Consider the following 26,623-nt stretch of genomic DNA (forward strand, 5'->3'; position numbering starts at 1 on the left):
ACACGTGTTAAAGAGATTCTCACACATATCCGCAGGGTGCCTGTGCAGCAGTATGCACTGTGATAGGAAGTGAGAAGCAGTCTGAGTGTTCATTGCTGAGGGAATCAAGAGGCAAAATATCATGGATGCACTCATGGACAAACAAGCAGCAGTTAGAAGCAACACCCTAGATGGATGTACAGCCATCAAGGGGATCTTAAAGTGTGGTCTTTAGTGGAAAAAAAGGTAAGAAATCAAATACAATCTCTTATATAGTACTAGTCACATTAAGTAAAAATATATGCAAAAAATATATACACAAAACCCAATAAACACATTTTTTTTTGTGGTTATCTACGGTGGGGCAGTCAAACAGAGAAAAAAGAAATGCATTATCTTTTTTAAAGTAGTAAGAAATGAGCCTTCAATCAGAGCAATTATTAAAGGATTGTTCAATGATACGTATGATTAACTCGACTCTCTATGCCTGAGGTCCAAAAAAGAGGGAAGAGAATGAGACTAGGAGACAAGCAAGTAGAAATTAGCAAAAAGATGGGCCATTGTGCCATTTATGCTGGTGGCTTTTTGTCCCCTTCTACCCCAAAGTCCCCACTTCATCAAATGCCCTGTTCTCTTCCCCAGGAGGCAGAACTCCATAGGCTGCCCTCTGGCTTCCAGTGCGGTTTGGTTATAGGAGGAACCAGCAGGAGGTTGGAGGGTGAGAAGAGACAAGTTGGGGCATTTCTCCCCCCTGACAAGTTCAGCTCTTGTCTGACAGCCCACTTTTCACAACTCCAGACCTCACTAGGCTGTGGTCACCCTGACCTCTGCCCTGGACCCTTCTTAGTCCTAGGGGTGTTAACAGCTTCCCGCTATTGCTGACGCTAAGGTACCTCCCCATTCCTTCTTGCATTTTTTGGTTTCCTTAACCTCATCCATTTCTTAGACCAGGTTATTAAGTTACAATTACTAAATTCTCTTTAGTAAGCCCTTTTTGAGGGTGCCATCTCTTTCCTGCCTTGATCCTAACTGAATCAGCTATACAGAGTTTCAGGGCAATAACTTACAGGATAAAGGGCTTTCTTCTTTTTTTCTTTTATGTTAATATAAGTTACATTTGAACATATTTATCTGCTAAAGCAAAATAATTCCCATCATTCTATAGCAGAAGCAACGTATGGGAGACCGAGTAATTAGACATAAGCTCACATCACTATCTCTTCCACCACTGTCATCCATCATGACTGATCTGGGAGATGAAACAGCACAGATCTAAAGGACGCGGTAAGAATCGAGGTCACCAGAGATCAGTAGATACTTGCATACTTGCAGGATTAACACTGTCTGGATTCCAACGATCAGCTGAGTATGTTCAAGATAAAGCTATAGTACATATTTTAGATTGGGGATTGGCAACAAATAGCTGTAGACTACATTCTGAGAAATAAGTGTTTTCACATGTGTGGGTGTCATTTCTAATCCCAGCATCACAGTCAGGTCCAGATTCCCGTTTCTGATCTTTGGTCCTATGCCTAATCTCCTCCAAGAGTCCTTCCCTGGATCTCCTATCTAAGCAAGATGCTCCATACCCACCAATGAGTACTGCACCAAGTTCATTTCCACTAGCCTGTGTTACAATTTGTGTTCCTGTATGTTTTCCTTATGAGTTATTCTTTGTCTTCCCCATTAGACTGAAAGCACTGCCATGGGGACCATGTCTAGGACACAGGAGGTCCTCAATAAATATTTCTTGGGTGGATAAATGGTGAACCATCGGGGTGGCATAAGAGCAAATGGAGGGTAGATGAGCACTAATCCATTCACCGCTCTGTTTATGGGTGGTGGACCTTGGATGGCCTTTTTCATAGTCAAAACATACTTTTTAGTTCTGGCTTCTTGGGATGTATTCAAGGATGCTAGGCTTGTTTGAGACTGTAAATATGTCTAGTGAATAGGGCTTGAGTCTGTGTGTGTTTGCTTTGTTTTGCACAGAATTCGGCACAGCCCCAAGCACAGATGGGTGCTTCATAAATATTATTGAAGGATGATGACACAAAGGATTATTTAATACCTCTACATGGGGTGGAGACGGACCTCAGGCCATGAACATACTTTCAATGTGTTTTACTTCTGAAATCATTTGAACCAAAATGTTTCAGCAACACAGATTCATCTGCAACCACAAATCAGACACATTCAGAATGACAAAGCCCCAAAAGAATGCCATTTTCAAGGCTGAAACTGTATTATTCTGGGCTAAATGGAATCCTTGTTTTAGTGACACTGTAAGAGTAGAAATTAAAGACACTGAAAATCTTCCCTTGGGGAACCACAATTATCTGTGAACAATGAAAGTTTGTCTGAATAATTCATCAGCCTCAAGGGTACAGGCCTCCCCTTATTCTGGAATCCCAGGAGTTCAGGCAAGTGTGTCATTTAATGGGTCTCAACTGTGTCCTCAGTTGTTATTCTTCCAGGGCCTGGCATTTATGGGCACATTCCTATAATTTTACTAATTTTTAAAAAATAAGCTATATGGGAAACCACTGTCAACGTCAAAATTTTGAAGCTGCATTGATTTTACCTAGGAAGAAAGAAGCTTATAAAGTGTCCATCATGAGAATCCACCTGGGACCTACACAACAGATCAAATACCCAGAACAAATCACCACGTCAGAGCCCCACAGAATTCTGAATCCCAACCAGCAAGCATGAATAATCCTTTTAAATGGTCACTTACATATCAGAACAGGTCCTTTGTGAAATTTCTAAGCAAGGCCTCTGGTTTCTGACTGAAACAGAGATTTATTGAGAAGGGGGGGTAAAGTGAAATCAAGAACTACTGGGAAATTTCCACAAAAAACAAGGACAAATGGTTTTTGTTGTCAGAGTAAAACCAGCCTCCCCTAGGAGGCTGGAAAGTTATTTGCTAGCCCACAGTGGACAATATTCTCAATTGGTTTGCCAGGGACTCTTTTGATCCAATTATAGTTACTGGGCAAATACAGTAGTACCCTATTATCAGAAGACCTAGTTTCAAATCCTGAGTCAATTCCTAATTCACTGTGTGACCTTGTACAAGTCACTTAAGCTCTCTGATCATTGGTTCAACATCTTTAATATGAGGAGAGTAATGCCTATCTCAGTTACCTCACAAAATTATTGCAAAGATCAAGTGAGATGATATGTCACAAATTATTTCTAAATTATAAGATTCTGTATAAGTGGAAGGGTTAAATATACTCCCATATTATTAAATACCCTACACATCACTCAGGATCCTATATGACTCTGAGTTCTTAATTTCTAGAAATGGTCCCATTTTTGCTTTGTTCCCTACAATTCTATGGAGTCTTTTTTTTTTAAGGAAGGGTGTAGGCAAAGGTAAATGGGAGAAAACATTGAATCACATACCACTCTTTGGTGCTGCTAGGCAAGAATTTTAAACTGAGTTTAGTTCACCATCATGGACTTGAGGTCCATATCACCTCAGGGAGACAAGTAGAGTGGGAGGCATCCAAAAGGTAGGTGATTCTTCTCCCCTCTAGTGAAGAATACAGGCCAATTTACAAAAAAATACTAGCAGCAAATAATTGGAAATTAAATTCATAAAACATTTATAATAGTGTCAAAATAAAGTACTCAGAAATAAATTTAACAAAAATTGTATAAGATCTCTACATTAAAAATTATGAAATACATGTAAGAGAAATTAAAGAAAACCTAAACAGAGAGATATACCACATTCATGGATTGGAAGATTCAAGATTATTAAAATACTATTTTCCCCAAATGGCTCTACAGATTCAACGTAATCCCAATCAAAATCCCAGTAGGCTGTGGTAGAAATTGAGATGTTGGTTCTAAAATGAAATAAAATGCAGAGGACCTAGAATATATAATTTCCCTTTAATCTGACAAAGAAGAAAAACATGTTGGGAAGCTCACCTAATTTCAGTGTAATATTTACATACGAATCAACAGATAGATCAGTGGTATAGAATAGAGAATCCTGAAATAGATCTACATACATATGATCAACAGATTTTTAATAATGGTACAAAGGCTATTCAGGGGAAAGAAAATTCTTTTTTAAAAATGCAATTGGAAAAACCGGATCAGGGAAATAAGTGAACCTCGACCCGTACCTTATACCATGCTCAAAAATTAATTCAAAATCATTCTAGACACAAATGTAAAAGTTAAACTGCAATGACTCTAGAAGAAAATATAGAGAAAATATCTCTCTGACCTTAGAGTAAGCAAAAATTTCTTGTAGTTGACAAAGACATATATAATAATCATATAATCCATTAACTATAAGAAAAAATAAACTGGACTTCCTCAAAATTTAAAACTTCTGCTCATCAAAAGATACTAATAACAAGATTAAAAGTAGCCAGGTTCAGTGGCTCATGCCCATAATCCCAGCACTTTGGGAGGCTGAAGCAGGGGGATCACTTGAGGCCAGGAGTTTGAGACCAGCCTAGGCAACATAGCAAGATCTCATTTCTAAAAAAAATGTTTTTAAAATTAACTGGGTATGATGGCGCATGTGTAGTCCTAGCTACTCAGGAGGCTGAGTTGGGAGGATTGCTTGAGCCCAGCAGTTGAAGGTTATATTGAACTATGATCGTACCACTGCACTCCAGCCTGGGCAACAGAGTGAGACCCTTTCTCTAAAATAAACAAATAAATAATTTTTATGTCATCTGAAACTAAGATCATACTGAAATTTTCCCTCAGTGTCTCCAGAATGTCTTTTTTGAATGGTTTGCCCAATGTAGTATCTCATTTAGAACCACATGTTAGGAACAGCTCCGGTCTCCAGCTCCCAGCCCCAGCGACACAGAAGGCGGATGATTTCTGCATTTCTGCTTGAGGTACCGGTTTCATCTCACTAGGGAGTGCCTAACAGTGGGTACAGGACAGTCGGCGAAGCGCACTGTGCGCGAGCCGAAGCAGGGCGAGGCATTGCCTCACTCGGGAAGCACAAGGGGTCAAGGAGTTCCCTTTCCTAGTCTAAGAAAGGGGAAACAGACGGCACCTGGAATATCGGGTCAGTCCCATCCTAATATTGCGCTTTTCCAACGGGCCTGGAAAACGGCACACTAGGACATTGTGTCCCGCACCTGGCTCGGAGGGTCCTATGCCCACGGAGTCTCGCTGATTGCTAGCACAGCAGTCTGAGATCAAGCTGCAAGGCGGCAGCGAGGCTGGGGGAGGGGCGCCCGCCATTGCCCAGGCTTGCTTAGGTAAACAAAGCAGCCAGGAAGCTCGAACTGGGTGGAGCCCACCACAGCTCAAGGAGGCCTGCCTGCCTCTGTAGGCTCCACCTCTGGGGGCAGGGCACACACAAACAAAAACTCAGCAAGAAACTCCACAGACTTAAATGTCCCTGTCTGACTGACAGCTTTGAAGAGAGTAGTGGTTCTCCCAGCACGCAGCTGGAGATCTGAGAACGGACAGACTGCCTCCTAAAGTGGGTCCCTCACCCCTGAGCAGCCTAACTGGGAGGCACCGCCCCAGTAGGGACAGACTGACACCTCATTCAGCCGGGTACTCCTCTGAGACAAAACTTTCAGAGGAACTATCAGACAGCTGAATTTGTGGTCTCACGAAAATCCGCTGTTCTGCAGCCACCGCTGCTGACACCCAGCCAAACAGGGTCTGGAGTGGACCTCTAGTAAACTCCAACAGACCTGCAGCTGAGGGTCCTGTCTGGTAGAAGGAAAACTAACAAACAGAAAGGACATCCACACCAAAAACCCATCTGTACATCACCATCATCAAAGACAAAAAGTAGATAAAACCACAAAGATGGGGAAAAAACAGAACACAAAAACTGGAAACTCTAAAAAACAGAGCACCTCTCCTCCTCCAAAGGAACGCAGTTCCTCACCAGCAATGGAACAAAGCTGGATGGAGGATGACTTTGACGAGTTGAGAGAAGAAGGCTTCAGACGATCAAACTACTCTGAGCTACGGGAGGAAATTCAAAACAATAGCAAAGAAGTTAAAAACTTTGAAAAAAAATTAGAAGAATGGATAACTAGAATAACCAATGGAGAGAAGGGCTTAAAGGAGCTGATGGAGCTGAAAGCCAAGTTTCGAGAACTACGTGAAGATTGCAGAAGCCTCAGTAGCAGATGCGATCAACTGGAAGAAAGGGTATCGCTGATGGAACATGAAATGAATGAAATGAAGAGAGAAGGGAAGTTTAGAGAAAAAAGAATAAAAAGAAATGAACAAAGCCTCCAAGAAATTTGGGACTATGTGAAAAGACCAAACCTACGTCTGATTGGTGTACCTGAAAATGATGGGGAGAATGGAACCAAGTTGGAAAACACTCTGCAAGATATTATCCAGGAGAACTTCCCCAATCTAGCAAAGCAGGCCAGCATTCAGATTCAGGAAATACAGAGAACGCCACAAAGATACTCCTCGAGAAGAGCAACTCCAAGACACATAATTGTCAGATTCACCAAAGTTGAAATGAAGGAAAAAATGTTAAGGGCAGCCAGAGAGAAAGGTCGGGTTACCCACAAAGGGAAGCCCATCAGACTAACAGCTGATCTCTCAGCAGAAACTCTACAAGCCAGAAGAGAGTGGGGGCCGATATCCAACATTCTTAAAGAAAAGAATTTTCAACCCAGAATTTCCTATCCCGCCAAACTAAGCTTCATAAGTGAAGGAGAAATAAAATACTTTACAGACAAGCAAATGCTGAGTGATTTTGTCACCACCAGGCCTGCCCTAAAAGAGCTCCTGAAGGAAGCACTAAACATGGAAAGGAACAACTGGTACCAGCCACTGCAAAAACACGCCAAATTGTAAAGACCATCGAGGCTAGGAAGAAACTATAGAAACTAACGAGCAAAATAACCAACTAACATCATAATGACAGGATCAGATTCACACATAACAATATTAACATTTAATGTAAATGGGCTAAATGATCCAATCAAAAGACACAGACTGGCAAACTGGATAAGGAGTCAGGACCCATCAGTGTGCTGTATTCAGGAAACCCATCTCACATGCAGAGACACACATAGACTCAAAATAAAGGGATGGAGGAAGATCTATCAAGCAACTGGAAAACAAAAAAAGGCAGGGGTTGCAATCCTAGTCTCTGATAAAATACACTTTAAACCAACAAAGATCAAAAGAGACAAAGAAGGCCATTACATAATGGTAAAGGGATCAATTCAACAAGAAGAGCTAACTATCCTAAATATATATGCACCCAACACAGGAGCACCCAGATTCATAAAGCAAGTCCTCAGTGACCTACAAAGGGACTTAAACTCCCACACAATAATAATGGGAGATTTTAACACCCCACTGTCAACATTAGACAGATCAACGAGACAGAAAGTTAACAAGGATATCCAGGAATTGAACTCAGCTCTACATAAAGTGGACCTAATAGACATCTACAGAACTCTCCACCCCAGGTCAACAGAATATACATTTTTTTCAGCACCACACCACACCTATTCCAAAATTGACCACATGGTTGGAAGTAAAGCTCTCCTCAGCAAATGTAAAAGAATAGAAATTATAACAAACTGTCTCTCAGACCACAGTGCAATCAAACTAGAACTCAGGATTAAGAAACTCACTCAAAACCGCTCAACTACATGGAAACTGAACAACCTGCTCCTGAATGACTATTGGGTACATAATGAAATGAAGGCAGAAATAAAGATGTTCTTTGAAACCAACGGGAACAAAGACACAACATACCAGAATCTCTGGGACACGTTCAAAGCAGTGTGTAGAGGGAAATTTATAGCACTAAATGCCCACAAGAGAAAGCAGGAAAGATCCAAAATTGACACCCTAACATCACAATTAAAAGAACTAGAAAAGCAAGAGCAAACACATTCAAAAGCTAGCAGAAGGCTAGAAATAACTAAAATCAGAGCAGAACTGAAGGAAATAGAGACACAAAAAACCCTTCAAAAAATTAATGAATCCCGGAGCTGGTTTTTTGAAAAGATCAACAAAATTGATGGACCGCTAGCAAGACTAATAAAGAAGAAAAGAGAGAAGAATCAAATAGATGCAATAAAAAACGAAAAAGGGGATATCACCACCGATCCCACAGAAATACAATCTACCATCAGAGAATACTACAAACACCTCTATGCAAATAAACTAGAAAATCTAGAAGAAATGGATAAATTCCTCGACAAATACACCCTCCCAAGACTAAACCAGGAAGAAGTTGAATCTCTGAATAGACCAATAACAGGTTCTGAAATTGTGGCAACAATCAATAGCTTACCAACCAAAAAGAGTCCAGGACCTGATGGATTCACAGCTGAATTCTACCAGAGGTACAAGGAGGAACTGGTACCATTCCTTCTGAAACTATTCCAATCGATAGAAAAAGAGGGAATCCTCCCTAACACATTTTACGAAGCCAGCATCGTCCTGATACCAAAGCCTGGCAGAGACATAACTAAAAAAGAGAATTTCAGACCAATATCCTTGATGAACATTGATGCAAAAATCCTCAATAAAATACTGGCAAACCGAATCCAGCAGCACATCAAAAAGCTTATCCACCATAATCAAGTGGGCTTCATCCCTGGGATGCAAGGCTGGTTCAACATACGCAAATCAATAAATGTAATCCAGCATATAAACAGAACCAAAGACAAAAACCACATGATTATCTCAATAGATGCAGAAAAGGCCTTTGACAAAATTCAACAACCCTTCATGCTAAAAACTCTCAATAAATTAGGCATTGATGGGACGTATCTCAAAATAATAAGAGCTATCTACGACAAACCCACAGCCAATATCATACTGAATGGGCAAAAACTGGAAGCATTCCCTCTGAAAACTGGCACAAGACAGGGATGCCCTCTCTCACCGCTCCTATTCAACATAGTGCTGGAAGTTCTGGCCAGAGCAATCAGGCAGGAGAAGGAAATAAAGGGTATTCAATTAGGAAAAGAGGAAGTCAAATTGTCCCTGTTTGCAGATGACATGATTGTATATCTAGAAAACCCCATTGTCTCAGCCCAAAACCTCCTTAAGCTGATTAGCAACTTCAGCAAAGTCTCAGGATACAAAATTAATGTACAAAAATCACAAGCATTCTTGTACACCAATAACAGACAAACAGAGAGCCAAATCATGAGTGAACTCCCATTCACAATTGCTTCAAAGAGAATAAAATACCTAGGAATTCAACTTACAAGGGATGTGAAGGACCTCTTCAAGGAGAACTACAAACCACTGCTCAATGAAATAAAAGAGGATACAAACAAATGGAAGAACATTCCATGCTCATGGGTTGGAAGAATCAATATCGTGAAAATGGCCATACTGCCCAAGGTAATTTATAGATTCAATGCCATCCCCATCAAGCTACCAATGACTTTCTTCACAGAATTGGAAAAAACTACTTTAAAGTTCATATGGAACCAAAAGAGAGCCCGCATCGCCAAGTCAATCCTAAGCCAAAAGAACAAAGCTGGAGGCATCACGCTACCTGACTTTAAACTATACTACAAGGCTACAGTAACCAAAACAGCATGGTACTGGTACGACAACAGAGACATAGATCAATGGAACAGAACAGAGCCCTCAGAAATGATGCCGCATATCTACAACTATCTGATCTTTGACAAACCTGACAAAAACAAGAAATGGGGAAAGGATTCCCTATTTAATAAATGGTGCTGGGAAAACTGGCTAGCCATATGTAGAAAGCTGAAACTGGATCCCTTCCTTACACCTTATACGAAAATTAATTCAAGATGGATTAAAGACTTAAATGTTAGACCTAAAACCATTAAAATCCTACAAGAAAACCTAGGCAATACCATTCAGGACATAGGCATGGGCAAGGACTTCATGTCTAAAACACCAAAAGCAATGGCAACAAAAGGCAAAATTGACAAATGGGATCTCATTAAACTAAAGAGCTTCTGCACAGCAAAAGAAACTACCATCAGAGTGAACAGGCAACCTACAGAATGGGAGAAAATTTTTGCAACCTACTCATCTGACAAAGGGCTAATATCCAGAATCTACAATGAACTCAAACAAATTTACAAGAAAAAAACAAACAACCCCATCAAAAAGTGGGCGAAGGACATGAACAGACACTTCTCAAAAGAAGACATTTATGCAGCCAAAAAACACATGAAGAAATGCTCATCATCACTGGCCATCAGAGAAATGCAAATCAAAACCACAGTGAGATACCATCTCACACCAGTTAGAATGGCCATCATTAAAAAATCAGGAAACAACAGGTGCTGGAGAGGATGTGGAGAAATAGGAACACTTTTACACTGTTGGTGGGACTGTAAACTAGTTCAACCATTGTGGAAGTCAGTGTGGCGATTCCTCAGGGATCTAGAACTAGAAATACCATTTGACCCAGCCATCCCATTACTGGGTATATACCCAAAGGACTATAAATCATGCTGCTATAAAGACACATGCACACGTATGTTTATTGCGGCACTATTCACAATAGCAAAGAGTTGGAACCAACCCAAATGTCCAACAACAATAGACTGGATTAAGAAAATGTGGCACATATACACCATGGAATACTATGCAGCCATAAAAAATGATGAGTTCGTGTCCTTTGTAGGGACATGGATGAAACTGGAAAACATCATTCTCAGTAAACTATCGCAAGGACAAAAAACCAAACACCGCATGTTCTCACTCATAGGTGGGAATTGAACAATGAGAACTCATGGACACAGGAAGGGGAACATCACACTCCGGGGACTGTTGTGGGGTGGGGGGAGGGGGGAGGGACAGCATTAGGAGATACACCTAATGCTAAATGACGAGTTAATGGGTGCAGGAAATCAACATGGCACATGGATACATATGTAACAAACCTGCACATTGTGCACATGTACCCTAAAACCTAAAGTATAATAAAAAAAAAAAAAAAAAAAAAAGAACCACGTGTTATGGCCCTTCAGTGTTTTTTTTTTGAGACGGAGTTTCACTCTTGTTCTCTTGTTGCCCAGGCTGCAGTGCAATGGCCTGGTAATGGCTCACTGCAACCTCTGCCTCCTTGGTTCAAGCGATTTTCCTGCCTCAGCCTCCCAAGTAGCTAGGATTACAGGCATGTGTCATCATATCTAGCTAATTTGTCCCATAGAATCTCATCTTCTGGATTTTGTGGCTATTTTCTCATGGTGTTGACTCATTCATAAGGTAAAATTTATATACAGTGAAATGCATCTTACTGGTACAATTCAACGAGTTTTGAAAAGTGTGTACATCCATGTAACCACCACCCAGATTAAGACACAGAACATTCCCATCACCTCAGAATGTTTCCCGGTGCCTTCTTCCTTCCCCTCATAGGGTAACACTGTCATAATTTCTATTGCCACATATATGTTTACCTGTTCTGAAACTTCACAGAAATGGAATTATATATCATGTATTTGTTTGTTACTGGCTTTTTATAATTTAATATATTTTTTTATTCATCCACACCCACTGCATGTGTCAGTATTTTATTCCTTCTTATTATTGTGTAGTACACGAATATATAAATATATCACAATTTATTTTTGCAATCTCCTGTTGATGGACATTTGTATTGTTTCCAGTTATTAGCTATTATGAATCATGCAACTATGTATATTATTATGCAGGTCTTTTGTGGACACATCTCCATTATTTTTGGGTAAATATTTAGGAATGGAATGTTGGTCAGATGTAGGCTCCATTTTACAAGAAACTGCCAAACTGTCTTCCATTCTACACTTTTGTTTGCAGTGTACGAAAGTCCTGGTTGCTTCCTAATCAACATTTGGTGTGGGACTACAGGACCATGCTACTACACCTCGTTGATTAAAGAAAATTTCTTGTACAGACAAGGTTTTGCTCTGTTGCCCAGGCTGGTCTTGAATTCCTGGCCTCAAGTGATCCTCCCACCTCAGCCACTCAAAGCTCTAGGATTATAGGTGTGAGTCGCCATGCCCGGCCAAAATTTACTAATTGGTAGTTGGCAATTGTTGACGGAAAAGAAAAAGCAGGTGACAAGCAAGGTACTTTTTGATGTCTTCGGTATTACCACAGGCAAATAAATTATATATATATATATATATATAAAATGTATATTATATTGTGTATTTTAATTATATGTGTAGAATGTATACATATAGAAAGAGATACAGTAAGGAATATAAGTTTTTCTATTAACATAGGTAACCCAAGGAAGGGGATATGATGTTTACATTTTCTTATTTGTGTTTTCTAACTTTCCACCAGGCACATATACTGCTTCTATAATAACACGTGCTGGTTGAAAATGTCAGACTCTGAAATTCAGTGTTTTATAATATAGGGCGATAGATAAGAGGGATGGATAGAGCAAGAAGAATGAAACCTAATAGGGTTAGTTAGAGCCCTACTGAGTGAATCTCTTGTTGGGTATTTTCCATGCACTGTCTCATTTCATTCTTACACTAAACCTATGAAGTATCATTTTTCTATTTGTACAGTGCTAATAAGGCTATAAGTTAGCATTTGAACATAATATAATCTGACCTCAAAACCCATGCTTTTTTCCCCTCACTTATACATACATACTTTCAGGTTAATAAGTTTTGTTGCTAAACATTTATGTAGTATTTACTATGTACCAGGCACCGTGTTAAATGTTCTACATGAAGCACCTCATTTGTACTTCATGACAATCCATATAAAGATACCACTATTATTATCCACATTTTACAGATAAGAAAACTGAGGCACAGAGACTAAATAAGTCTCCTAAATTCCCACAGCTAGTAAGTGGCAGAACCAAGAATTAAGCTCAGGCCACCTGATTCTCCAGCTTCTACCCAGTACACTATACCGTGTTCCCATGCCTTCAACACATTCCCAAATGGAGCAGGGGAGTATAAGCGCCAGCAACCAACAAAGGAGACATCGACGCCAAAGGTCTACCATAAAGTTTTTCACGGTGACATCCTTGCTTACCTGTCCAGGGCCATGCTGGTTGGCATACTCCTCCCAAACCCGCGGACCCCCATCTGACGGAAATATGGAATGCAAGAGAGGTTGGCAGCAATGATGGCCAGGGAGTCAGAAGGGCTCACAAAGAAGCCATTTTGGCCTAGGATCATATAACGGTCCTGTAGGAAGGAATGCATAAAAATGATCAGACAGAAGCATCTGCTAGCAGCCCATTCCCATAATCATCACAATCCACTTTACTGCCATCTTATATTTAACAATCTAACAACTTGAATGAGGCCAAAGAGAGCATGGGAAACATTCTTCTAAACCTCTGAGTACCAAGGGCCCAGAATCTTGACACACCAGGAATATGTTCCACCTGTTGAAATGTGGCTCAAGCTTTAGAAGCCCCCAAATACTTAATTCTTTCTTTCTCCCAAACATAATAGAGAACACTGGTTCTTGCAGAAATAGCTGATTTCTTAACTTGGTGCTTTCAACAACACCAGCCATAAAGAAAGATTTATTGAATAATATATCTTTTTAAATAAACAACTTTGTGTGCCATAATGTAAATCTGGAACTAAGAAAAGTGATGGCTATTTAATTGCAATACTTAGTCATTAAACAGAAGGGCAGATGCAGAGCCAGTTAGGGCACACATGTCCCATACATGTTAGCTCCAGATGTGTTCATTAATTCTCTGCTTTCCAATTCATGGCTCATTATATGGTCAAAGGGTCAGCAGACAGAGAGCTTTCCTACTTACCCCATCAGCATCAAATGCAGCTCCAAATCCATATTCTCCTCCTTTCATTGCTTCCAGAAGAGTCGTTGCATATGTCAGGTTTGGGTCAGGATGCTGCCCTCCAAAGTCTTCCAGGGGAACACAGTTTATTGCAGAATTGGCTGGGGCCCCCAGCTCATCACACAGAACTTTTCTCACATAAGGTCCCATAACTAAAAATAGATACACAGCAATATTAAATATTTGCAGAACCTTCTCCCCAGAGTATTTTGTTCTGAATAGTATAGGAAACACCATTTAATAACCCAGAAGAAAAATACAAATTTACAATCTTCTTAAAGACACAATATAGAACAATATTTGCTTGAACTACTATTTATTGGGCATCTACTATGTGCCAGTTACTGTGGTAGGAACACAGAAGATGTATTCAATCATCCAGTTACATACATTTTTTCACCCAAAACTTTTCTAAAAGGTTGCCAGAAAGAAATCAGCTACATAATAATGATTCATTGCCTGTTGCTTTTCATGTATTAAGAGCTTTAGCTGAATATATGCAAAAGCATTAAAGGGCTCTAGCAACGTTCTTTGTCTCTGCAATCATTTGGACTCTGCCAAGTATATAATTAAACACAAAAAACCACTGAAGCATATAAAAACAAGCACATTTTACCAAAATACCTGCCAAGGAATAGTATTTTCCAGTTCAATGAACATTATGGAGTACGTAACATTGAGCTGCTCTGCTAGGAAATGAAGGGATCATATTGAAGGGATGCAAAGCACATCGTTTCTACATTCTTGGGCTTGTAATCTAGTAGTGGGATGAGTCAAAGCTGCAGATGAATGACTGCAGTGGTAAGACTAAACAATGCACATTGATGAAATAATTATATTCAATGGCTTCAGAGAAGCAATAACCATACATAAGGAATCAAGGAAGAAGCAGCATTTCTGGTGGAACTTGAAGGAATAATATAAAGTTGGCAAAGGTTTGGGTTTGGAGTGGGAAGCCCATCTAAACAGAAGGAACATTTTGAGCAAGGGAACAGAGCCTGAGGTAGAACATAAGGCACATTTGGGGAACAGCATGTAATCCTCCTAGCTGAAATATCTGAAAGATATTGCTTTCCATTTATTTTCCACCAATACAACACACAATCCTCCAATAGCAAACATCTCTTGACTGTGCCTGCCCAGCACACATTTCCTCTTCCTCTGGATACAGCATTTGGGATTCCTATTGGAGAAAAACTCCCTTCCTTGTCTCAGTTTATGGGGTCTGGGTATGGCTAAATCCCACCTCCCCAAGGCTAAGGAGGTGACCTAGGTCTGCCCAATCAGCATCCTGCATCTCCTAGCCAGAACAATTGATTTAAAAATGGACATACAGTATAAACCAGGCAATGAGGCTGAAACCCAGAAACACTGCTCATACTATTTGGAAAAAAAGCAAAGCTGTCTTCCCTGTAGGCCAGATCAATGCTAAGGCAAGAACCTGAAAGTTCTTTTCCTGAGGAATATGATCAGCCCAACAAGAAAGAACAGAACAGCCTAGCCAGAAGCCCTTAGAGTAAGGCCCATGGAGAAGACCCACAGCAGGCTCAGAGATCCCAGCAGAATTTTAGTGCCTTATTCTTAAATATGCCAGAAAGCCAAGGATCAGCAAAATTTTGAAGAATGTATTTGAGATGAGGTGAAAATAAACAAAAAGTAAAGAGAAACCTGGAGGAAACAAAAATTGTACAGGGAGAAGAAAACTTTTTAAAATATATCAGTAATATCCTAATAGAGATTAACAAGATAGAGTAGAATGGCTAAAATGGAAAAGACTGACAGTACCAAGTGTTGGTGAAGATACAGACAAACTGGAGCCCTCATACATTGCCTGTGCCATACATTTCAAGATATGGTATCCATGAAATGTAACTAGGATGCGTTTTTACAAGAGAGAATGGAATAGGTATTTTGGAAAATGATTTGGCCATTCTTATAAAGGTAAACATACATGTATCATATGACTCAGCAATCCCATTCCTAGCTGTTTACCCAAGACAAATGAAAACATAGAGACTTGTTCACGAATGTTCACAGTATCTTTCTTTATAATAGCAAACAACTAGAAGAAAAAGAAACCTAATTTTCATTAACCAGTGAATGGATAAACAAATTGTGGTATATCGACAACACAATAAAATTGTACTCAGCAGTAAAAGGAACAACCACTGATACATGCAACACCAAGAACGTATATCAAAATTATTATGCTGAGTAAAAGAAGCTTGAAGCAAAAGGTGACATATTGTATGCTTCCATTTATATAACTTTCTGGAAAATGCAAAACTATGGTGGCAGAAAGCAGATGAGTGGTTGCCAGGGGCTGGGGATAAGGGGAGAGGTTTGACTACAATGGGCTGCAAAAAACTCTTTGGGGTGATGGAAATATTCAATCTTGATTGTGATAGTGGTTACATGACTGTATATGTTGATCAAATCTTATCAAACTGTATACCTACCAGGAGTGAGTTTTACTGTGTATAAATTATACCTCAGTAAACCTAAGTTTAAAAAGATATGGTATCCATGAAATATAACTAGGATGCGTTTTTACAAGAGAGAATCTTTGGAAAATACAAACAAAAGTTTGGGGAAATTAAAAATATAATGGTAGAACTAAAGGAATGGAAGATAAAGTCAAGGAAATTTCCCAGAAAGTAGAACAAAATAAAGAGATGAAAAACTGTGCAGGAGAAGGGGAAATAGAATAATTAAAGGATCAATTCAGTAGTAACAATAACCAGAATGGTTACTAAATACTAATTCAAAAACTTTTCCAGAATCAAAGGGCACAGGTGTTCAGACTGAAAGGGTCCATCAGGATTCCAACATAATAAAGATAGAGTCCCACTCTAAGATCCATTATTGTAAAACAGAGAAACACTGAAGATAAGTCAAAGGTCCTAAGAACTTCCAGAGAAGAAAAAGGAAAGACAATGGATTAAAAATCAAAATCGCACTGGATTTCTCAAGTTTAATATAATAGCTATAACACAGTACAGCAATGCCCTCAAACTTCTGAGGAAAAATAATATCCAACTTAGGTTTCCGTATCAGTCAAATATTAATCAAGAGCAAGTGTAGAATAAAAGGCCTTTTCAGATATACAACACACAAAATATTTACCTACTATGAGCTTTCTCTCACTGAGTTCCTGGAGAATGCGTTCCTCCAAAATGTACGAGTATATCAAGGTGTCAGACAAAGACACCAGGGAACAGGACATTTAACATAAGAGATGTGTAAAAAGAATTACTACCATGGTGATAAAGGGAGATTTCATGATGACGGCATGCTCAGAGAGCAACCAGTGCAGAGTGAGGCAGATGAAAGTCTCCAGGAAAATGAAGTGAAGGAAGATTTAGACACTGGGGGAGAGCTTGAGGATTAAGAGTGGTAAATATACTTGATTAAAAGCAAGCAATGAGAAAACAAGATAATTGCTGTTTCCAAGGAAATCAAAAAGTTGTACTGTAAAGGAAATATAATTGTAGCATATTGCACGGCTCAGCAGTGTTGTGGTACTGTAAACACTAGATAATGATCTTACCAAACTGATGATATAATTAGGGAAGCATGCTAGAATTCCCTAACTGGTGGGTGGAAAGGGTGGGTGGAGAGGTGGGTGGTGGGTGGAGAGGGTGAAAAAGAGCTGCAGCTCCAGTTCCCATAGTATGAATTCAGTAATGCTCAAAACTGAAAAATCAACAAGGGTCTGTATATTCATAATATTTGATGATAGGGAGATAAATACAAAAAAGAAACAGCTGAAAAATTGAAAAACTTTAACTCTGGAAGGTAACAAATTGGGGGAAGACAGGAGTTGGGTACAGATTTTTTTTCATAATAAATCTTGAACTATTTATTTGACTGTTTAAACCATGCCATGCATATGATCAAATAAATAACAGTTTTACTATACTCCACACTCGAACATGCATAGCCTCAAACTCATTTGTTCAACTTTTGTTTTCATTTACATCCAAAGACAGAAATAAGGGTCCTGAAGTTCTCCAGAGCATTCCAAATATCTGAACATACACATGTTGTGTGAATATCTATGAATCCAACTTTCCTCTTAACCTCTGAAACCCAACAGGCGTAGAGGTCTCAATATTTCCTGCCCACTGATTTGGAGAAAATCACAAGCTTACCTCCATGCATTGCGTCAATGCGAATCTTCAGTTGGCTGGGCCCAGTCAGCAAACTCTTGATGGCATGAAAGTCAAAGATGGCCCGAAGGAGGTTGAGATAGATATCCACTGGGTCCACTATCTCCACTACAGATAGAAAAAAAAAGGAAAATGTCATTGACTGTACCCATGAAAGATACTTGGAAGCATAAAAAGAATCACAACCTTAACAGCATGAAATTCTGGTCACAAGCCCATCATATCCCTACACATGATGTGGGAAGCAAAGTGCCCATTTGTTGACAAAAATCACAAATCAGGGCACAATCAAGATACTACAAACTTTTCAGGTGCTCAATGGGTATAAATGATACCAAGTTATAAATTCTTCCTTGCAGGGAAAAAAATCAATCACAAGAAGAAATTAAGATAAAAATGTGCCCTGGGACTCCTGCTCCCACTTCCCCTCCCAAAAAAATGCACACAGCACACATCTCAATGTTTAGAGGCATTTTGGCATATCCAGTTGCCTTTCTTGTGGGGGCTGGCCAAAGACTGACTCAGCTGGTATGAAACAAATCAACAAGTGACCTCAGTAGTGACCCCTATTTTCCAAATGCCATTGTGCCTACCAGATTCGAGTGCAGAATTGGTGATGAATATATTCCTGGGTTTGCACGAAATCTCATTCATGCCCAATCTAGCACCCAATTTCCAAGTGAATGGCAAATATCTAGAAATTCTCATTAAACACAAATGCTCTCAAGTTTCTAGCACCACCCGGTAACCAGGAATCCAAAAAGTTTTATTCATTTATGTGACATACCAAAAAGCTCAGAATACATTTTTCATACTTGTCAATCAGTATGCTCAGAATTATGCTCAGAAAGTACTTTTCCAAGAAGTAGTAAATCAATTCTTTAGGTGCTAAAATTTGTCCAGGAGCCCTGCCTTTTTAAATTCAATACTAAATTTTGAAACTTACGTATATTGTTTTCAGATTTTTCAAACACATACTACTTTGAAATCCTGAAATACTTTTAAACTTGCACTGAAGATATTACCAATCCACTTTCAATAATTTTTAGTAAATCCAGGTGTGATATTTAATGCATGAGATCTTAATATGCTATTTAATATTATCCCTTCGTCTGATCAAATACATATCTAAAAATATTTTTTCTTGCACTTAAGTCAACGTAATCTATGTGTTCATTCAAATATAATTATATTTGTAACATGGATACTTTTAAATTATCTTTTTACATGAGGAGCATAATAATCTATAAAGTAATTAAAAATTAATCTGTATAAAGTGTACACCTAACAAAGATTAAAATGGTAAATTTTTTTATATATATTTTACCACCATAAAAAAATTAATTTATAAGACAAAAGGTTATGCCGTGAGTACTTTGGAAGTTTTACTCACTCTACATTATAGGATAATGGTTTTGATAATTTCATTCTGGCTCTTCAATTCTTGAACCACTTGCCTAAATACATTTTGTATTTACAATAGGTAACACACAGTACCAAACAAATGTGAAAAATGAGGGAACAAGAAGTCAGTAAAAATTGAAAGTTCACATCAAATAGTTCATGCTCTTGACACTTTAAAGTGAAATGCAAAGGAATTATTTGTTTCTAATTAACTCAAGTTTGCTCAACACTTGAACCAGCAAGAATACAGCACATAAATTATCCCAAACGATTATCTCCAAATTCTTGGAAGCCAGGGAATCCCTCTACCCACCTCCTGGTATCAGTAACATTTTAGAAAACTCATTCAACTAGCAATGTGGCTGCAGCAATGAGCCTGAATGAGAGCTCCCGAAGATTCGGGTCTCCTGGACAACTACAAAAATGGTGAAGATGCCAAAAATAAGCCTAGCCCTTCCAACCATATGTAGTCAGCATATTGAAATCATTTTGCTTAATATAATGTACCCCTTGCCTTCAATTGTCCAGCCATCCCATGAGTGTGCACACACAATGCCTGTGCATTCTCCCGGCTGGATTAGCAAAAGCAGGCACTGTTGCTTCCAGTGAGTATCACGGCTCTCTGTAAATTTCTGCTCATTACCTAAGTAAACAACTGACTCAAAACTGCTCAAGAAAGATTTGGTAACACCGGGCAAACACTGTGACCCCCACACAATCCATTTTAATCTTTTCTCTGTCTCTAAAATATCACATGGACACAAACCAGGTATTTCCTCTTTCGGGCTAAGTTAAATTACTTCTAAAATGAGGATACCATCTTAACACAAACTGCATTCAAGCTTATAGAAGCACTAAAAAAGTAAAACATGTTAGATGTATTGCTATTCTATGTCTTCTAGGAAAAAGCAATACGATAAAATATAGGGGGAAAATGTTGTATGCATACATGTTATTAATGTTGTTGTCATATGGTCTAAAATTAATCTATAAAATAAAAAGCTATCTTCTGAATGCTGTAGAAGCTATATTTGCTTTACAATATAACATAATATTTTTGACAATCTCATTTTGGTTCTTCAATTTTTGAATCACTTGCCTAAATATATTTGGTAGTGACTGAATTCCTTTGTAAAATCTCCTAACACGGTGCTTGGTACAGGGCAGGTGATCAATAATTATGCATTCAATAAGCTGATGCATAATTATTCCAAGCTTGGTTGTACCTTTCATGAGAAATTTAGTAACCCATTGACTTGTTAGGTTTCTTCTTAACTAGCTAAGGCATTCCAGCATCTTCACCTTAATTACTTAGACAAGTTTTAGCAATTCACAGCCTATTTTTGGAATGCTGTAACGAAGTCAAACATAAAACTTTTCCGACGTTGAAAATGATATCGAGTTTGGGAAGTGGTTTTTGAAAGTTTCCAGTTCTGAATATCTTGGCTGCTCTCATGTCTTCTCTCTACACCATATTAAGTTTACACACATTTATCAAGAGTCACCCCTGAGATTAACAGTGCAATAATTTTCATGAGTGTACTTCCCTACAGAAACCAGTCAGCCCCATCCACATAGTTACGGTGACTTCTTCAAAATGAAATCGCTGTTACCTCTGAATGGTTTGAATTTGTTCTCTAGGTCAAATTCTTGTCTTCCTAGTCGAGATAGGTCGATTCGGAGATCAGGACATATAGCATATTCCTCAATCGTTTTGCTGATTTGGTAGATTTTGTCTGAGACAACATCAGGTGCAGGACCTAAAATTTGAACACCAAAAATACATGTTTTTAAAAGTCTCATGAGTTTCAAACAGTGAAATGTTACCATCCTCCTCCACCAGGCAGAGAAAGATTCATTTGTTCTCTAAACAATGATCAATGGTTCACAGTTCAATTAGCCTTGATATTTCCTATACTGTACTCATCCACTATGGGGGAAATTTGATCAGCTTCACCTGTTCTATGTAGACTAACAACCCATATGTTTGTTTGTTTGTTTTAATCCACCTCTAAGCAATGACACATCTTTCCTAAAAATAGTTTCACACCAGCCAGGGAAACCTGGTTACATAATCAGCTTTATTCAGGATATGAGACACAAACAGGATATGCATTTGACAAAAGTGAGGGATTCCAGATTTACATGCAGCTTCCGCACTGCATCTAGAAGAGGAAACTATGCTTTCTACTCCCAACTCTGCTGCGTAATTGATGTGTGAGCTTAGCAGGGTAAGTTAATTATTTTCCCCAACTCACAATCTCTAGTCACTTCTAAAATGCAGCTCAACTAAAAATATATGATGCATTTCCTCGGAAGGCCAAATTGACAAGTAGTATTAGCCTTTAAATAAATTGAACACGAAATCAATACTTGTTCACCTTTTGGGGTTTGCTTTTTTTTTTTTTTTACCTTGTATATCTTAATGCAAGCCATTTCAGATTTTTTATTTTTTCCAACAGGGTTGAGAAACAAATAAGTAGATTGAAATATCTAAAGTATAAATAATTGCTAGATGTATAGATTGCTTTCTGTATGACTCTTACTTGTCAACTACACTGTAACTTTCTACTGAACAAAAATTGTTTCTTGATTTTTAGAATATCTCAATCCTTAGAACTGCACTGTCCAATACAATAGTTACTAGTCACATTTAGCTGTTGAGCACTTAAAATGTGGCTAGTCAAGTTGAGGTGTGCTGCAATTGTAAATGCACACCAAATTTTGAAGAGTTAGTAGAAAATGCAATAGATTGCATTAATAATTTTTATATTGATGACATGGTATAATAATATTTTAGATTATTGGTAATAATTATTCTTTGAATGTTTGATAAATATTTCACTTGTTTCTTTTCACTTTTTTAATGTGGCTACTAAAAATTTAAAGTATGTATGTGACTCACTATATTTTTCTGTTGGACAGCGCTGCCTTAGAGTGTAGCACCATCACAGTATCCCAATAAATGCTCATAAAAAAGAATAGCAATAATCCTATTCTAGTAAGTGGGAGAGAAAACAGCCCAGAAGATTTTACCAACAATTTTCTTGTTGTGTGGGAAAAGTGAAGACCTCAAAAATATAAACATAGCCCTTTGCTTCACTCCTTACCATTTTTTACCCTTCACAAAACTTAAAGAATAGGTAGTCTTGTTTCGTTTTTGCATTATTTTATGCTTGCTAGATTATAGAATGCATGAATATCTCCCTCCACTCCCTACACCCCAGGCACCACATTATATTCTTTGGCTGTGTCCATCATTTTCAAGTCCCTGACTTTTAATGCCAAAGCACACTGATTTCCAAAAGTAAAGCAAGTACTGTCTCTCTAGATAGTTGTCTGTGATGCCATTCAACCATCCATGCTGATAACTTCAGAGTTCATCAACAACTTCTGAATTCCTTTTCAATTTCCAAGTTCCTTGATATCTTCCACTCCAATGACTTTCATCATATGCACACCAAAAATACGTACAATTATAATATATATTAAAATAATTGTTTTTTCAAGGATACGGCAAATCTACATGCATTCATACAAAAATAAATTTTAAAATGCTAAAAAAGAATACTCAGAGATTTTAGACTGCATAAAATAAATAAATGAAAAATGGAAAAGCTACAAAGCTTTTTAATTTGAGATAGTCCCCTTTATTTGTTTTTGCTTTTGTAGCCTGAGCTTTCAATGTGATATCCAAGAAATCACTGTGAAGGGCAAATGTCAAATAACTTTTTCCCTATGTTTTCTTCTGGGATTTTTATGGTTTCAGACCTTGTATTTAGGTCTTTTATTCATTTTGAGTTTATTTCTGTGTATAGTGTAAGATAAGGGTCCAATTTCATTCTTTTACATTTTTGTTTTCCCAGGAACCATTTATTGAAGAGGTTTTTTTTCTTTCTCCATTATGTCCTCTTGTTGCCCCGGTCCAAAAGTAGTTGACTATATATGTCTTGATTTACTTCTGGGCTCTCTATTCTGTTCCATTGGTCTATGTTTCTGTTTTTATGCCAGTATCATACTGCTTTGGTTTTACTTTAGCTTTGTAATATAATTTTAAATGAGCAAGTGTGGTACCTCCAACTTTTTTTTCCTCAGCATTGCTTTAGTTTTTTGTAGCTCCATACAAATTTTAGTATTGCTTTTCTATTTCCACGAAGAATGATATTGAAATTTTGACAGGGGTTGTGTTAAATCTGTACATTGTTTTGGGTAGTATGAATGTTTTAATAATATTAATATTTTTTGATCCATGATCAGTGAGCACAGGATATCTATTTATTTGTGTCTTATTCAATCAATGTTTTATAGTTTTCAGTATACTTTCACCCCTTGGTTAAATTTATTCCTAAGTATTTTTTTGATGCTACCATAAATGGCAGTGTTTTCTTGATTATTTTCAGGTGGGTCATTATTTATGTATAGAAATGCTCCTGATGTTTGTATGTTGATTTCGTATCCTGCAACCTACTGAATTCATTTATTAGTTCTAAAAATTTGTGTGTGTGTGTTTGTGTGTGTGGGGGGGGGAATCTTCAGAATTTTCTATATACAGGATTATATCATCTGTAAATAGAGATTATTTTACTTTCTCCTTTCCAGTTTCGATGACTTTTATTTATTTTTCTTGTTTGATTGCTCTTGCTAGTACTTCCAATACTGTGTTGAATAGAAATAGCAAGAGTGGGCATCTCTGCCATGTACTAAATTGTGGAAAAGTTTTCAGTTGTCCCCAGTTGATTATGATGCTAGCTGTGGGTTTCTTATAAATGGCCTTTATTATGTTAAGAAACTTTCCTTCTATACCTAAAGTGTTAAGAGTTTTTGTTAAGAAAGAATGCTGAACTTTGTAAAATGGCTTTCCTGCACCAATTGAGATGACCATGTGGTTTTTATCTTTCATTCTGTTTAGCCAGTCTTGCATGTCAGGGATAAATCCCACTTGGTCGTGATTCATAATTTCTTTGATGTGTTGTTGAATTTGGTTTTTGTCAATATTTATCAGAGATATTGGCCTGTGATTTTATTTTCTTACAATATGTTTGTCTGGCTTTAGGTATCAAGGTGATGCCAGCCTCATAAAATGTGTTTGGAAGTATTCCCTGTAGCTCTAATTTTTGGAAGAATCTAAGAAGTGTTGGTAATAATTGTTCTTTGAATGTTTGATAAAATTCAGCCATGAATCCATTTGGTCCTGGGCTTTTCTATTTTGGAAAGTTTTTAATCACTTCTTCGATTTCTTTATTTGTTGTTGGAGTGTTCAAACTTTCTGTTTCTTCTCAATTCAATCTTGATGGGTTAGTTTTTCTAGAAATTTATCCATTTCTTCTAGGTTCTCCAATTTGTTGGCATAAAATTGTTCATAATAATCCCTTCTGACCATTTTTATTTCTGAGGTATCTATTGCAATGTCTCCACTTTCATTTCTGATTTTGAGTCTGCTTTTTTTAGTGAATCTAGCTAGGAGTTTGTAGATTTTATTTTTTCAAAGAACTAACTTTTGATTTTGTTTATATTTTCTATAGTTTTTCTATACTACATTTTATTTGCTTCTGTTCTGATCTTCATTGTTTCCTTCCTTTTGCTCACTTTGGGTTTAGTTTGTTCTTTCTTTAGCTCCTTGGGGCATAATGTTAGTCTACTTATGTAGATCTTTTTCCTTTTTTAATGTAGGCATTTATTGCTGTAAACTTCTCTCCTAGAACTGACTTTGCCGCATACTGTGGGTTTTGATACATTGTGTTTCCATTGTTATTAATCTCAAAATATTTTTTAATTTCCCTCTTGATTTCTTCTTTGACCCGTTAGTTCATCATAAGCATGTTGTTTAATTTCCACATATTTGTAAATTTTCCAAGATTCCTCATGTTATTGATTTTTAGCTTCACATCATTGTGGTTGGAAACAATACTAGACATGATTTCAATCTTTTTGAATTTATTAAGATTTATTTTGTGGCCTAACATATGGTCTATCCTGGAGAATGTTCTATGTATGCTAGAGAAGAATGTATATTCTTCTGTTGTTGGATGAATATAGGTCTGGTAGGTCCACTTGGTCTAAAGTAGAGTTCAAATTTAGTGTTGTCTTGTTAATTTTTCGTCTGGTTGATCTCTCCATTGTTGCAATTGGGGTACTGAAGTCCCCTATTATTATTATATTGCTGTATCTTTCTTCCTTCATGTCCACTAATATTTGCTTTACACATTTAAGTGCTTCAACCTTGGATGCATATATATTTACAATTGTTATGTCCTCTTGATAAGGTGACCTCTTTATCATTAAATCATGACCTTCTTTGTCTTTTGGAACAGCTTTTTACTGGAAGTCTGTTTTATCTGATATAAATATAGGCATCCCTGCTCTCTTTTGGTAACTGTTTTCATGGAATATCTCCTTCTATCCCTTACTTTCAGTATATGCCTATTCTTAAAGTTTAAAAATGGGTCTTTTGTAGGCAGCATCTAGTTGGATCTTGTTGTTGATCCACTCAGCCATTCTGTATCTTTTGATTGGAGAGTTTCACCCATGTACCAGCAAGGTTATTATTGATAGTTAAAGACTTACTCCTGCCATTTTGCTAATTGTTTTCTGGTTACTTTGTAGATAATTTGTTCTCTTCTTCCTCTATCGTTGTCTACCTTTGTGGTTTGGTGGTTTACTTTTCTGCTTTGTGGTTACAATATTGTTTTTTAAATATTCAACATGAATACACTTTCTTGTTTGGATATCGTGTAAAAGGTCTGCAAGGAGGGACAGATAATAAGTTTTCCCTTCAGAATGCACTGCTTTGCCTGGGATGAGGAATAATTTGTAATGGTAACTGTTGCTGGTTAAAATTTGGCTCCTACCCACATTCACGCAAACTCCGTGTTCTAAATTAAAAGAGATTTAAGAGACTTGCCAAGCAAACGCATGGCATCCTTAGATGTATCCTGATTTGAATAAAACAGCTATAAATAAAAATATTTGGGGGATTATTGAAAAATTTGACTATAGATTAGTTTTCAGGTGATATTGGAGAATTAATGTTATCATTGTTGGGTATGTTAGCACAGTCATGCCGTAATGCGTCTTTCTTTTTAAGATGCATACAAAAATATTTGGGTGTGAAATGTTCTCATGCTATAATTTGCTTTAAAATTCTTCAGAAAAAAAGATAAGCAAAATAGAAAAACAAGATAATGGGTACATGTTATCTATTTCTTATTCTCCCTATTTTTTTGTGTGTTCAATTTTTAAAAGAAATTTACCCCTATACATATATCCCGCCCCCTCCACTAAG

At 37.7% G+C, this 26,623-nt stretch overlaps 1 protein-coding gene and 1 long non-coding RNA gene across 2 annotated transcripts in view; one reads left to right on the forward strand and one right to left on the reverse strand.

Annotated features, from left to right (window-relative positions):
• PGM5 (phosphoglucomutase 5) overlaps positions 1 to 26,623 on the reverse strand; it is a 185,809-nt gene that overhangs the window by 136,540 nt on the left and 22,646 nt on the right. Inside the window, exons 3-6 of the mRNA XM_030810753.1 lie at positions 20,955 to 21,101; positions 17,920 to 18,045; positions 13,727 to 13,917; positions 12,979 to 13,133 (exon numbers count right to left, since the gene is read on the reverse strand). Of these exons, the coding sequence (XP_030666613.1) occupies positions 12,979 to 13,133; positions 13,727 to 13,917; positions 17,920 to 18,045; positions 20,955 to 21,101 (619 nt within the window). The remainder of the gene's footprint in view (positions 1 to 12,978; positions 13,134 to 13,726; positions 13,918 to 17,919; positions 18,046 to 20,954; positions 21,102 to 26,623) is intronic.
• LOC115834781 lies at positions 36 to 12,468 on the forward strand. Its single transcript, XR_004029753.1, has 3 exons — positions 36 to 225; positions 1,145 to 1,263; positions 11,007 to 12,468. It is a non-coding gene; the product is annotated as an uncharacterized LOC115834781 (long non-coding RNA).

This window comes from Nomascus leucogenys, chromosome 1a, assembly GCF_006542625.1.
Source record: "Nomascus leucogenys isolate Asia chromosome 1a, Asia_NLE_v1, whole genome shotgun sequence".
In the NCBI taxonomy this organism is placed as follows: domain Eukaryota; kingdom Metazoa; phylum Chordata; class Mammalia; order Primates; family Hylobatidae; genus Nomascus; species Nomascus leucogenys.